This window comes from Phyllobates terribilis, unplaced genomic scaffold (assembly GCF_046119375.1).
Source record: "Phyllobates terribilis strain yellow unplaced genomic scaffold, ASM4611937v1 Scaffold_12__6_contigs__length_324123572, whole genome shotgun sequence".
NCBI classification, from domain to species: Eukaryota; Metazoa; Chordata; class Amphibia; order Anura; family Dendrobatidae; genus Phyllobates; species Phyllobates terribilis.
In genome coordinates this window covers 157,036,133-157,048,640 of record NW_027362772.1, presented here as the reverse complement: position 1 = coordinate 157,048,640, position 12,508 = coordinate 157,036,133, and the positions used below count along the sequence as shown (strand labels likewise).

General features: G+C 48.4%; 1 protein-coding gene across 1 annotated transcript in view; it reads left to right on the top strand.

Moving 5' to 3' along the window:
• The window catches only part of LIN7B (lin-7 homolog B, crumbs cell polarity complex component), a 109,659-nt gene that overhangs the window by 89,063 nt on the left and 8,088 nt on the right, over positions 1-12,508 (top strand). Inside the window, exons 3-5 of the mRNA XM_073656414.1 lie at positions 2,651-2,722; positions 3,376-3,585; positions 4,797-4,960. Of these exons, the coding sequence (XP_073512515.1) occupies positions 2,651-2,722; positions 3,376-3,585; positions 4,797-4,960 (446 nt within the window). The remainder of the gene's footprint in view (positions 1-2,650; positions 2,723-3,375; positions 3,586-4,796; positions 4,961-12,508) is intronic.

Genomic DNA, 12,508 nt, shown 5'->3' with positions numbered 1-12,508 from the left:
CAACCTCTGTCCTGTGTCCTTGTGTGTACCACATTGAGCATGGAGAAAAGAAAGAAGACCAAAGAACTGTCTGAGGACTTGAGAAACCAAATTGTGAGGAAGCATGAGCAATCTCAAGGCTACAAGTCCATCTCCAAAGACCTCAATGTTCCTGTGTCTTCCTTGCGCAGTGTCATCAAGAAGTTTAAAGCCCATGGCACTGTGGCTAACCTCCCTAGATGTGGACGGAAAAGAAAAATTGACGAGAGATTTCAATGCAAGATTGTGCGGATGGTGGAAAAAGAACCTCGACTAACATCCAAACAAGTTCTAGCTGCCCTGCAGTCCGAGGGTGCAACAGTGTCAACCCGTACTATATGTCGACGTCTGAATGAAAAGGGACTGTATGGTAGGATACCCAGGAAGACCCCACTTCTTACCCCGAGACATAAAAAAGCCAGGCTGGAGTTTGCCAAAACTTACCTGAGAAAGCCTAAAACGTTTTGGAAGAATGTTCTCTGGTCAGATGAGACAAAAGTAGAGCTTTTTGGGAAAAAGAATCAACATAGAGTGTACAGGAAAAAAAAAGAGGCATTCAAAGAAAAGAACACGGTCCCTACAGTCAAACATGGCGGAGGTTCCCTGATATTTTGGGGTTGATTTGCTGCCTCTGGCACTGGACTGCTTGACCGTGTGCATGGCATTATGAAGTCTGAAGACTACCAACAAATTTTGCAGCATAATGCAGGGCGCAGTGTGAGAAAGCTGGGTCTCCCTCAGAGGTCATGGGTCTTCCAGCAGGTCAATGACCCAAAACACAAATCCAAAAGCACTATAAAATGGTTTTAGAGAAAGCAATGGAGACTTCTAAGGTGGCCAGCAATGAGTCCAGACCTAAATCCCATAGAACACCTGTGGAGAGATCTCAAAATGGCAGTTTGGAGAAGGCACCCATCAAATATCAGGGACCTGGAGCAGTTTGCCAAAGAAGAATGGTCTACAATTCCAGCAGAGCATTGTAAGAAACTCATTGATGGTTACCGGAAGCGGTTGTTCGCAGTTATTTTGGCTAAAGGTTGTACAACCAAGTATTAGGCTGAGGGTGCCGATACTTTTGTCCGGCCCTTTTTTGGAGTTTTGTGTGAAATGATCAATGATTTGATTTTTGCTTCATTTTCTTTTGTGTTTTTTCCTTGCAAGCAAATTAAATGAAGATAATAATACCAAAGAATTTGTGATTGCAATCATTTTTAGGAAGAAACTGAGTATTATCTGACAGAATTGCAGAGGTGCCAATACTTTTGGCCAGCACTGTATATTATTTGCCTACTCTCCAAGATTATCTGGAAAGCTCCCAAGGTAAGAGGAGTCTGTCCAGAAGTAGTCAGTCACTGACCAGCCTGCCAGTCATATAGCAAGATCACACCTTCCTACTGCTGATCTCTACTTACAGGGAGGCTCCCTGGCTAGCCTATGGGGGCACTCTGACTAGTCATTGTTAATTGAGGCACCCTGGTTGGTCACTGTCTATGGGGGCACCCTGGCTGGTCACGGTCTATGGGGGCACCCTGGCTGGTCACGGTCTATGGGGGCACCCTGGCTGGTCACGGTCTATGGGGGCACCCTGGCTGGTCACTGTCTATGGGGGCACCCTGGCTGGTCATTGTCTATGTGAGCACTCTGGCTGGTCACTGTCTATGGGGGCAACCTGGCTGGTCACTGTCTATGGGGGCACCCTGGCTGGTTACTGTATATGGGGGCACCCTGGCTGGTCACTGTCTATGGGGGCACCCTGGGGGCATCCTGGCTGATCATGGTCTGTGGGAGCACCCTGGCTGGTCACTGTCTATGGGGGCAACCTGGCTGGTCACTGTCTATGGGGGCACCCTGGTTGGTTACTGTCTATGGGGGCACCCTGGCTGTCACTGTCTATGGGGGCACCCTGGCTGGTCACGGTCTGTGGGGGCACCCTGGCTGGTCACTGTCTATGGGGGCAACCTGGCTGTTCACTGTCTATGGGAGCACCCTGGCTGGTCGCGGTTTATGGGGGCACCCTGGCTGGTCACTGTCTATGGGGGCACCCTGGCTGGTCACTATCTATGGGAGCACCCTGGCTGGTCATGGTTTATGGGGGCACTCTGGCTTGTTACTGTTCATTGATCACTAGAAGCACTTTTGCAGATCACTGTCTGTGGAGACATTCATGTTGTCTTAGAAGAGACAAGAAGAATTTGTAGCTGTGACTGATAGTGGGGTTACTTCGTTCATCATTAAGGGGGAGTAGTGACCATTGTTACAGATGGTAGTACCATAAAAACTGTCAGTACTATTTACAGTTCCTAAATTTAGGCAAATATTCGACATGCAATAATTCAGGTGTTGTGAAGCCCTACTCCACCTCAAAACTTACAATCTTGACCTCCAAAGACTGTGGATATATGATTTTTTGCTATTTCCGTTCACAGACTTGGTAACTCTGGTTAATATTAAGATTACAATCTGTTTAAATTCACAATATTGTTTTAAACAAGAAGTTTCTTGAAGAATATTTGGAAATTAACAGAATCAAGTGCACTTGATGTGTCAAAATCAATAGTTGTAGTTATATTTTTGCTTATTGAAGTTACATTGTGGCGTTTCCATTATTTTCTTCTGTATTCTCTTCGTACAGGTATATGAGCAATTATACGATACCCTAGATATCAGCGGTAATGCTGAAATAAGGGCACATGCCACTGCCAGGGTGAGTTATGATTTGCAATATACCATTATGCAACTTATATTTTTATATTCACCTGTCTGATAACAATTCTGTAAGATGAGCCCTGGGGGATCTATATAGGGGGCTGCAATCATACTGGAGGATTCTCTGGTGGCCCAGGTTTGACTCAAAAATCCTGCAGAGAAAAACCCCATTGGGGTTCTGAATTGGAGCCAATCACTACAATGGAGAGGCCAGGCACAGATGCCAACCAGCACTTCATTCATTCTCTATGGGGCAATCGGAGGAAGGCGAGTGCAGCACTTGGCAGCCACATAGGGAATGAATGGATCAGGGGTCAAGCATGCGCACTGCCGCTCCTTTCTAACGGGGATTAAAGTACCTTGTTCTATTAATCGATGCCGGTCCCAGTAGTCGGACCACCAATGATCTAGAAGTTATCACCTATCCTGCGGATTGGTGGTAACTTGTTTCCACTGTACAAACCATTTAAAAATCATGAGAGAAGGAGCATGGTTCACCTTCTGGCGTCATCTTCTGAATGCATTTCTATATAAAAGTTGCATACTCTTGAAATGTAATTGTCTTTAAAAAGCTGTAGAACAATGCAAAAGATCTGAATTTATAAATTTAGAAACCGTCAAAGTCAATCTTAAATCTTCCTTCCCGTTTAGGCTACGGTTGCCGCCTTTGCTGCCAGTGAAGGACATGCCCACCCAAGAGTTGTAGAGCTTCCAAAAACGGATGAAGGCCTAGGGTTCAATATCATGGGAGGCAAAGAACAAAACTCCCCCATTTATATTTCACGTATTATTCCTGGTGGAGTGGCAGATCGCCACGGAGGGCTGAAACGTGGAGACCAGCTGCTGTCTGTCAATGGAGTGGTAAGTAAGATATGACTTTATTTTGCCAAGCTTGCCCTGTTATAATAAGTGGCACCGGTTTTATTCTAACTTTTTGCATAAATACTGAGGGGCTTAATTTTAGCAGTACAGGGACACAGGTTGTGGTTTCACCTAGACTTTGGAGTTTTCAGGAGCTTCAAAAACCCATCCCGCACAGTAGAGGATAACAGTAGTAAAAATGGTCCAGTGTAAGTTTTGCTTCAAGGTCCAGGAGCAAATTAACTAATACCAGAGCCACTTCTAAAAGGAAGTACTGGAAGTGCGGAGCCCTAAAAAAACACTGCAATTCTGTGTTTTTGATTTTTTTTCTCTTTATGACATTTATTGAATGGTTTAATTTGATTTTTTTGATAAATTTTATATTTATGGATGCTTATTGAGAGGAAAAGGGGGTGATTTTGAATTTTTATATATATATTTTTTATATATCTTTAAAAACATTTTTTTTCATTTACTTTTGTAGCCCCATCGGGGGACTTGAACCTGCGATCGTCTGTTATACCACAGTATTGCCATATATCTAAAATAACTGTCTCTGACACCTATCCTGTGGCAGAGCACTACACAGGAGTATTGACATGGCAGGCACAAGAAACTTTGGCAGACCCCTAACTGTAATGGCAACCCGCGATCGCTTCGATGGGCGCATAGAAGAGTGCACCCCCCAGTGCATCTGCCTGTAAAGCAGCAAACAGAGCTAGCTCTTATCAGTGCTTTTTTTCACCACTTACATGCTGCTGTTAGAAATTGACAGCAGCATTTAAGGGTTAATAACAGCACTGATCAGAGCTAGCTCTTATTAGTGCTTTTGTTAACCACTTACATGCTGCTGTTAGAAATTGACAGCAGCATTTAAGGGTTAATAACAGCACTGATCAGAGCTAGCTCTTATCAGTGCTTTTATTAACCACTTACATGCTGCTGTTAGAAATTGACAGCAGCATTTAAGGGTTAATAACAGCACTGATCAGAGCTAGCTCTGATCGCTGCTGTTATAGGCAGATGCCGAGTGTGTAAGTTAGCCAGCATCCTCCGGCTATGGTGTGGGCACAGCTCTCACATAGGCACTGCCTTGGATTTTACAATTTTAATGTCTCTATTCGCTCAGACGTTGTCTTCAACAGCACTGTAGAGATATATCTCATTATCAGGATACATGTACAAGGTGACTGATGTTCCCTCCCTTGCAGAGCGTGGAGGGAGAGCAGCATGAGATGGCAGTGGAGCTTCTGAAAGCGGCACAGGGAACGGTAAAGCTGGTTGTACGCTACACACCAAAAGTGCTGGAGGAAATGGAGGCCCGCTTCGAAAAAATGAGGACGGCTCGACGTCGACAGCAGCAGAATAGTTACACGTAAGAGAAGTGTATTTGCCTACCATAAAGTTATTGAACGCGATAGGGGAATACTTATTGGCCACTGGGGCCCCCACTAATCCTGAGAACGGGGCTCTGCTTGCCCTTCTGTATTCATTTTCTATGGGACCACCAGAGATAGACGAGTACAGCCTGTGTTTTCCCAGCACCTTCTGCTTGTTCAGTGACTGCGCAGAGCTTGACCTTGTGATTTGTATTCTTGTCAGTGTCATTGTCAGTATTCTATCTCACGCACCCTGTACCCCTCTACCTTACAAACCCTGCACCCCTTTACCTTACACAGCCTGCACCCCCTTGCTCACCTCTATCTCACACACCCTGCACCCCTCTGTCACAGTCTTCACACAGCCTGTACCCCCACACATCCCTCCATCAGTCGGCACCCCATAGCACACACAGTCTGCACCCCATAGCAAACACAGTCTGCACCCCAGCAGACCCTGTACAGTAATCTTATGTGGGGAAAACTAACTTTTCCACTGCATTATAAAAGCACAGCTAAGCTGTACTTGTTGTTTCAGGTAACAGAATAAGTTGTGATGCGCGTGTACACAAAGACTAGCACTATTTTTTACATTATATTAATTATATCCTGCATTTTTCACAAGCTTTCCCCTTTGCAGGCTCTAGCTCTAACTTTCTCTGAGCCTGTAGGGGGAAGAGTAGCTGTTATAATGTCTCCCATACACAACAGGCAAATATGATATAATGTACTGGTACTGGCACACAAATAGAAGCCACTCCTTACAGCAAATCTGAGCAGTGTAGCTGTGAATCCAGCTCTGGGAGGAGATAAAACACTTGCTAGAAAGGAGCAGCACCATCTCTCTGCACTTTCTTCCTGCTCTAAAGATTTTAATAGGCATCTGTTATTTGACCACCCCATAGTGAGCTGTATGAATGCACAGTAATATCTGTGAGAGCCATGATATCTATTCAAATGCGCCGCCCCTGGCCGACATCTCGTGCAGACACCGTCATTCCCAGTGGGTGGCGTGTGCACACATGGATATTCCAGCTCTCGCAGTGTCATTAGGACGTTAACGTGCAGGCATCATGGTGCCTGCTTGAGGTGTCAGCCATGGGGAGCAGGTCATAGAGACAATCAGTGGCAGGAGGCTGGTGCTGGGAGGAAAAACAGGCCAGGGAAGCTGGAGAGCAGACCAAGCCCCGGCAAAATTTGCTGATGGATTACGAGACAACGGAGACACCAATTTGTAATATAAAGGTATGGAGGTAGTCATCTGGGATGACGTTACACTAAAAACCTGCTGACAGTTTCCCTTTCATTTTTTATTTTTGCATGTAAATTATATCTATTTATGAATTCTACGTAATATGTACCTGTTACTACAACCATGTCTGGAATTATTGAACCACTTTAATGGTACGGTTACATTTCCTAACTCGATATCTCATGGCTCATTTCCCTTCCATAGTATAGACCTGAGAATTTTTAGCAGTACAAATATTTAATCGTCAACTTATACAATGGATTTCCATCTTCCACCTCATTGTGCCAGATATTATCTCTCCGTCCTGTAACAACACTTCACTTCCGCACCATTTACCTTTCCTTCTGCATCGCTTATGATCCTGCTCGTGAAATCATTTAGAAATTTTCCAGGGAAATTGTTAAAGATTGAGAAAAATGCACAATATTATACACAAGTGTAAATCGGTGAATAATGTATGCTATATATTACAAGGCACTGAAGAGCTGGAACGTGGGGCTTCCATAGGCAGACTTGGCACAGGACCTTCTATTGACTTGAATTTAGACAGTTCCCTAATTTTTGGTCTTTGCGGCAGGGAGTACAATTGTTCATCAGCTCAGTAGTCACTGACTGGTGGAGTTACCATTTATTCTAGCATCCATTGAACTCCCTTGCAGTGGTATTGAAGGCCCCTGCAGTGGAATTGAAGGCCCCTGCAATGGTAATGAAGGCCCCTGAAATGCTAATAGGCCCCTGAAGTAGTAATGGAGGCCCCTGCAATGGTAATGAAGGCCCCTGCAATGGTAATGAAGGCCCCTGCAATGGTAATAAAGGCCCCTGCAATGGTATTGAAAGCCCCTGCAATGGTAATTAAGGCCCCTGAAATGGTAGTGAAGGCCCCTGCAGTGGGAATGAAGGCCCCTGAAATGGTAATGAAGGCCCCTGAAATGGTAATGAAGGTTTCTGCAATGGGAATGGAGGCCCCTGCAATGGGAATGAAGGCCCATGCAATGGTAATGGAGGCCCCTGCAATGGTATTGAAGGCCCCTACAATGGGAATGGAGGCCCCTGCAATTGTATTGAAGGCCCCTGCAATGGGAATGGAGGCCCCTGCAATGGGAATGGAGGCCCCTGAAATGCTAATGAAGGCCCCTGAAATGGTATTGAAGGCCCCTGAAGCAGAATTGAAGGCCCCGGAAGCTGTAAAGAAGGTTCCTGCAATGGTAATGAGGGCCCCTGCAATGGTAATGAAGGCCCCTACAACAGTAATGGAGGCCTCTGCAATGGTAATGGAGGCCCCTGCAATGGTAATGGAGGCCCCGGCAATGGTATTGAAGGCCCCTACAATGGTTATGGAGGCCCCTGCAATTGTATTGAAGGCCCCTGCAATGGGAATGGAGGCCCCTGGAATGGGAATGGAGGCCCCTGCAATGGTATTGAAGGCCCCTGCAACGGTAATGGAGGCCCCTGCAACGGTAATGGAGGCCCCTGCAAGGTATTGAAGGGCCCCTGCAACGGTATTGAAGGCCTCTACAATGGGAATGGAGGCCCCTGCAATGGTAATGAAGGCCCCTGCAATGATAATGGAGGCCCCTGCAATGCTAATGAAGGACCCTGCAACAGTATTGAAGGCCCCTGAAATGCTAATGAAGGCCCCTGAAATGCTAATGAAGGCCCTTGCAATGGTATTGAAGGCCCCTGAAATGGTAAAGAAGGTTCCTGCAATGCTAATGAAGGCCCCTGAAATGGTAAAGAAGGTTCCTGCAATGCTAATGGAGGCCCCTGCAATGGTAATGGAGGCCACTGCAATGGTAATTGAGGCCCCTGAAATGCTAATGGAGGCCCCTGCAATGGTACTGTAGACCCCAGAAATCCTAATGAAGGCTCCAGCAATGGTAATGGAGGCCCCTGCAATAGTAATGGAGGCCCCTGCAATGGTATTGAAGGCCACTACAATGAGAATGGAGGCCCCTGCAATGGTAATATAGGCCCCGGAAATCCTAATGAAGGCTCCAGCAATGGTAATGGGGCCCCTGAAATGCTAATGAAGGCCCCTATCACCACTATGGTTGTACTCTCATAGCTTGGTTAAAATATTATAGTATATAGTAAAAACAATCAAAGGAAAAAAAAAGTTTCTAAAAATATATATAAAAAATAAAATAAAGTCCTAAAAGTTTCAAGCACCCCCCCCAATTCCAAAAAGAAGTTGAAAAAGTAAAAAATTAACATATTTGGTTTTGTCACATGCGTAAAATTCCGATCTCCTTCCCTCTGCTTTATGAACTCACTGTAGCGTCGGCGTCCCTGCCTCCTGCCCGACAGAGACGCCGATCTACTCACCACCGCGGCTCCGGTCCGGCGTTCCCCACTCCTTCCCCTGTCCTCATCGCAGCGTCAGACCGGGGTGCACGCACCGCACGTAGATCCCCAGCCTCTGTACTTAGGGCACACGCACGAGCGCTCCCTTCCTCTTAAAGGGGACGCGCGTGCTGTCCTAAAAGTCCCCAGCCACAATGGAGGTGCCTGTGCAAAGTTGTTGTTTGTGTGCTAACACTCTCTCCAGCCCTCAGGTCCCAGTGTTCGCCTGCCTGTCTATCAGCCGTGCCCACAGGCCTATCAGCCATGCCCGCCTGCCTGTCTATCTGCCGTGCCCGCCTGCCGGTCTATCTGCCGTGCCCACCTGCTTGTCTACCTGCATCACTTGCCTACCAGCCGTGCTCATCAGTTGTGCCTGTCGGCTTCGGCCTTCGGTCCCGTGGGAGTCGCCTGCTCTCACACGAGGTCAATCCCAGAGTGGCACCTGGTTCACCTTCCTGTCCCTTCTTGGTTCACGGAGTTGACTAAGCCGCCGTGTTGCCAGGGTCGGTCCAGGTAGGCACTTAGTTACGCCCCTCTGGTCCCTACTTGTATCACAGCACAGAGGTTCCACCACCCGGATCCGTAACAGTTTGCACAGGCTATAGAATCTGGTGGCTCCCAGGCTCCTTCGCTCTCAGACCTGTACAAAGAGGTCTCTCAGCAGAGATCCCAACAGGATACTATCGTGTCCTATCTACGGACAGTCAACTCCCGCTTGGGCGCGCTGTCCACCCCGACTGTGTCCGCCTCTAACCAAGCGGCACCCGCTCCAGCGGCACCTCAACCCAGTGGCGCTATGGCACCCAGCTTAGGACCCCGGCTATCTCCTCCACGTTTTGGTGGTGATCCTGCCCTATGTCGGGGCTTCATTAATCAGTGCACGCTGCACTTTGAGCTCCTGGCGCACCAGTTCGCCTCCGATCGGGCCAAGGTGGCATTCGTCATCTCTCATCTCACCGGAGAGGCATTGGCGTGGCTTAACCCTCTGTGGGAGTTGGGGATCCTCTGGTGTCCAACCTCCAGGCTTTTCTCGCGGCTTTCCGGAAGGTGTACGATGAGCCCGGACGAAAATCTTCGACTGCTTCCTCTCTTCTCCGACTCCGCCAAGGGAGTCTCTCTGTGGGTCAGCGTGCCGTGCGTTTCCAAAACCTCGTGTCTGAACTTGCCCGGAACAATGAGGCTCTGGTGTCCACCGTTTGGGAGGGCCTTTCCGGATGGATCAAGGATGAGCTAGCCGGTCATGACATACCTCCCTCTCTGGGCGACCTGGTGTCATTAGCTACACGGATTGACATCCATTTACAGGAGCGTTCTAAGGAGGCGACCCGTGAGAGAAGATCCCTGCGCCTCGCACCAACCTTCCAAAGGCCAGTCTCTCAACCAACATCCCCCCCACTTTCTTCCCCAGAGTCTATGCAAATAGATCAAGTTAAGATGGTCAAGTCTCGCCAGGAGGCCCGCCGCGCCGAGGAGAGTTGCTTCTACTGTGGCAGTATAGAGCATCTAATCCGCTCCTGTCCGGTGAGACCGGGAAACTCCAGTGTCTAGGACCACTTGGAGAGGTCGTCATAGGCAAAAGTTCTTCCTCTCCGCCCTTGACTCTGTCTGTGTCAGTTACTAGTGATATGACCCGCTTCTTCGAGACTGCCTATCTGGATTCCGGAGCCGCTGGGAACCTCATTCAACAGGCCGTTGTGGAGCGATATCAGATTACTACCATATGTCTGGCTGATCCTTTAGCGGTTTCCTCTGTGGATGGAAAGCTTCTCTCTGAGACCATCTTGTTTGTCACTGAGCCTCTGAGACCATCTTGTTTGTCACTGAGCCTGTATCTCTTCATGTGGGAATGCTACATTCGGAGAAGATTTCCTTCTACGTGCTGTCCGGTCTCTCTCATCCCCTCTTGCTTGGCCTGCCTTGGTTACAGAGACACGAGCCCATCCTGAATTGGAGCTCGGGTGAGGTGTTCCGCTGGGGTCAGGAATGTCATAAGTCCTGTCTGGTTCCTGTTCGTCCTGCTCAACCCCCGTCTACTCCAGCTAACCTACCTGGCCTGCCGGCACCCTATTGGTCACATGCAGACGTCTTTGATGAAAAGGAGGCAGAGACACTACCACCTCATAGGCCGTATGATTGCCCCATCGACCTAATACCTGGTGCTTCACCTCCTCGTGGGCGAATCTACCCCTTCTCGCTGATCGAGAGCCGTGCTATGTCAGAGTACATAGAAGAGAATCTTGCTAGGGGATTTATCCAGAAATTCAACTCTCCGGCTGGAGCAGGATTCTTCTTCGTCAAAAAGAAAGACGGCTCTCTTTGTCCATGTATCGACTATAGGGGCCTAAACGAGATTACCATCAAAAATAAGTACCCCCTGCCTCTCATCTCGGAGCTGTTTGACCGCCTAAAAGGCGCGAAGATCTTCACTAAGCTCAATCTTCGTGGGGCGTACAATCTGGTCCGGATTCGCCAGAGAGACGAGTGGAAGATGGCATTCAACACTCGGGATGGTCACTACAAGTACCGCGTGATGCCCTTCAGTCTCTGTAATGCTCCAGCCGTCTTCCAGGAGTTAGTAAATGACATCTTCCGAGATCTCTTGTATTCCTGCTTTGTGGTGTATCTGGACGATATCTTGGTGTTCTCTCCTGATCTGCCCTATCATCGGAGGGATGTTCGTCAGGTGCTGCTGAGGCTTCGGAAGAATCGCCTGTATGCAAGGTACGAGAAATGCATCTTTGAGCAGACCTCCCTACCATTATTGGGGTATATCATCTCTGAGACTGGACTGCGGATGAATCCCGAGAATGTGTCTGCCTTCTTAAAGTGGCCCCAACCTGAGGGGTTGAAGGCTATTCAGCGGTTTCTGGGATTCTCTAACTATTACCGCCTCTTCATTCCTCATTTCTCCTCCCGGACTGCTCCCATCTCTGCTCTAACCCGTAAAGGGGCAAATCCCAGGGAATGGACTTCCGAGGTGGAAAGTGCCTTTGTCTCTCTTAAACAAGCCTTCTCCTCCGCTCCAGTGCTACATCGCCCAGATTGCAATAAACAGTTCTTCTTGGAGGTTGATGCCTCTTCCTCCGGGGCCGGAGCAGTGCTCACCCAGAAATCCTCGTCCGGGCGAATGGTGACCTGCGACTTCTTTTCCAAACTCTTTTCTCCGTCCGAGCGCCATTACTCCATAGGAGATCGAGAACTGCTGGCCATCAAATTAGCGCTGGAGGAGTGGCGCTACTTGCTTGAGGGGGCTCTGCACTCGGTGGTCATCTACACTGACCATAAAAACCTCGCTTACTTGCAGACCGCCCAAAGACTAAATCCGCGTCAGGCAAGATGGTCTCTGTTTTTTGCTTGTTTCAGCTTTACTCTCCATTACCGCCCGGCAGACAAGAATATTAAAGCTGACGCTCTATCCCGCTCTCTCCTGTCTACCGACCAAGAGGAGGAGCCTCTACACATTATTGACCCCTCCAGAATAATGTCTGTTGCTTCGTTTGACCTGTCTCATCTTCCTCCTGGTAAGACCTTTGTGGCGGCTCAAGATCGGAAGAGGGTCTTACTCTGGGGTCATTCGTCCAAACTGGCTGGTCATGCCGGCCAGAGGAAGATGCTTCTGCTTATTGCCCGACATTATTGGTGGCACACCCTGCGCAAGGATGTTGCGGATTTTGTCGCGGCTTGTTCCTCCTATGCCCGTAACAAGATACCTAGGCACCTCCCAGCTGGTCATCTTCCTCTCCCCGTGCCTTCTGCTCCTTGGCAACACATTGCTATGGACTTCATCACTGATCTTCCGGTATCTGCCGGTTCTACCATCATATGGGTGGTCGCTGACCGCTTCTCCAAGATGGCTCACTTCATTCCTTTGCCTGGTCTTCCATCCGCACCGGTGCTGGCTAAGGACTTCATCCGTCACATCTTTCATCTCCATGGCTTACCCCTCCAT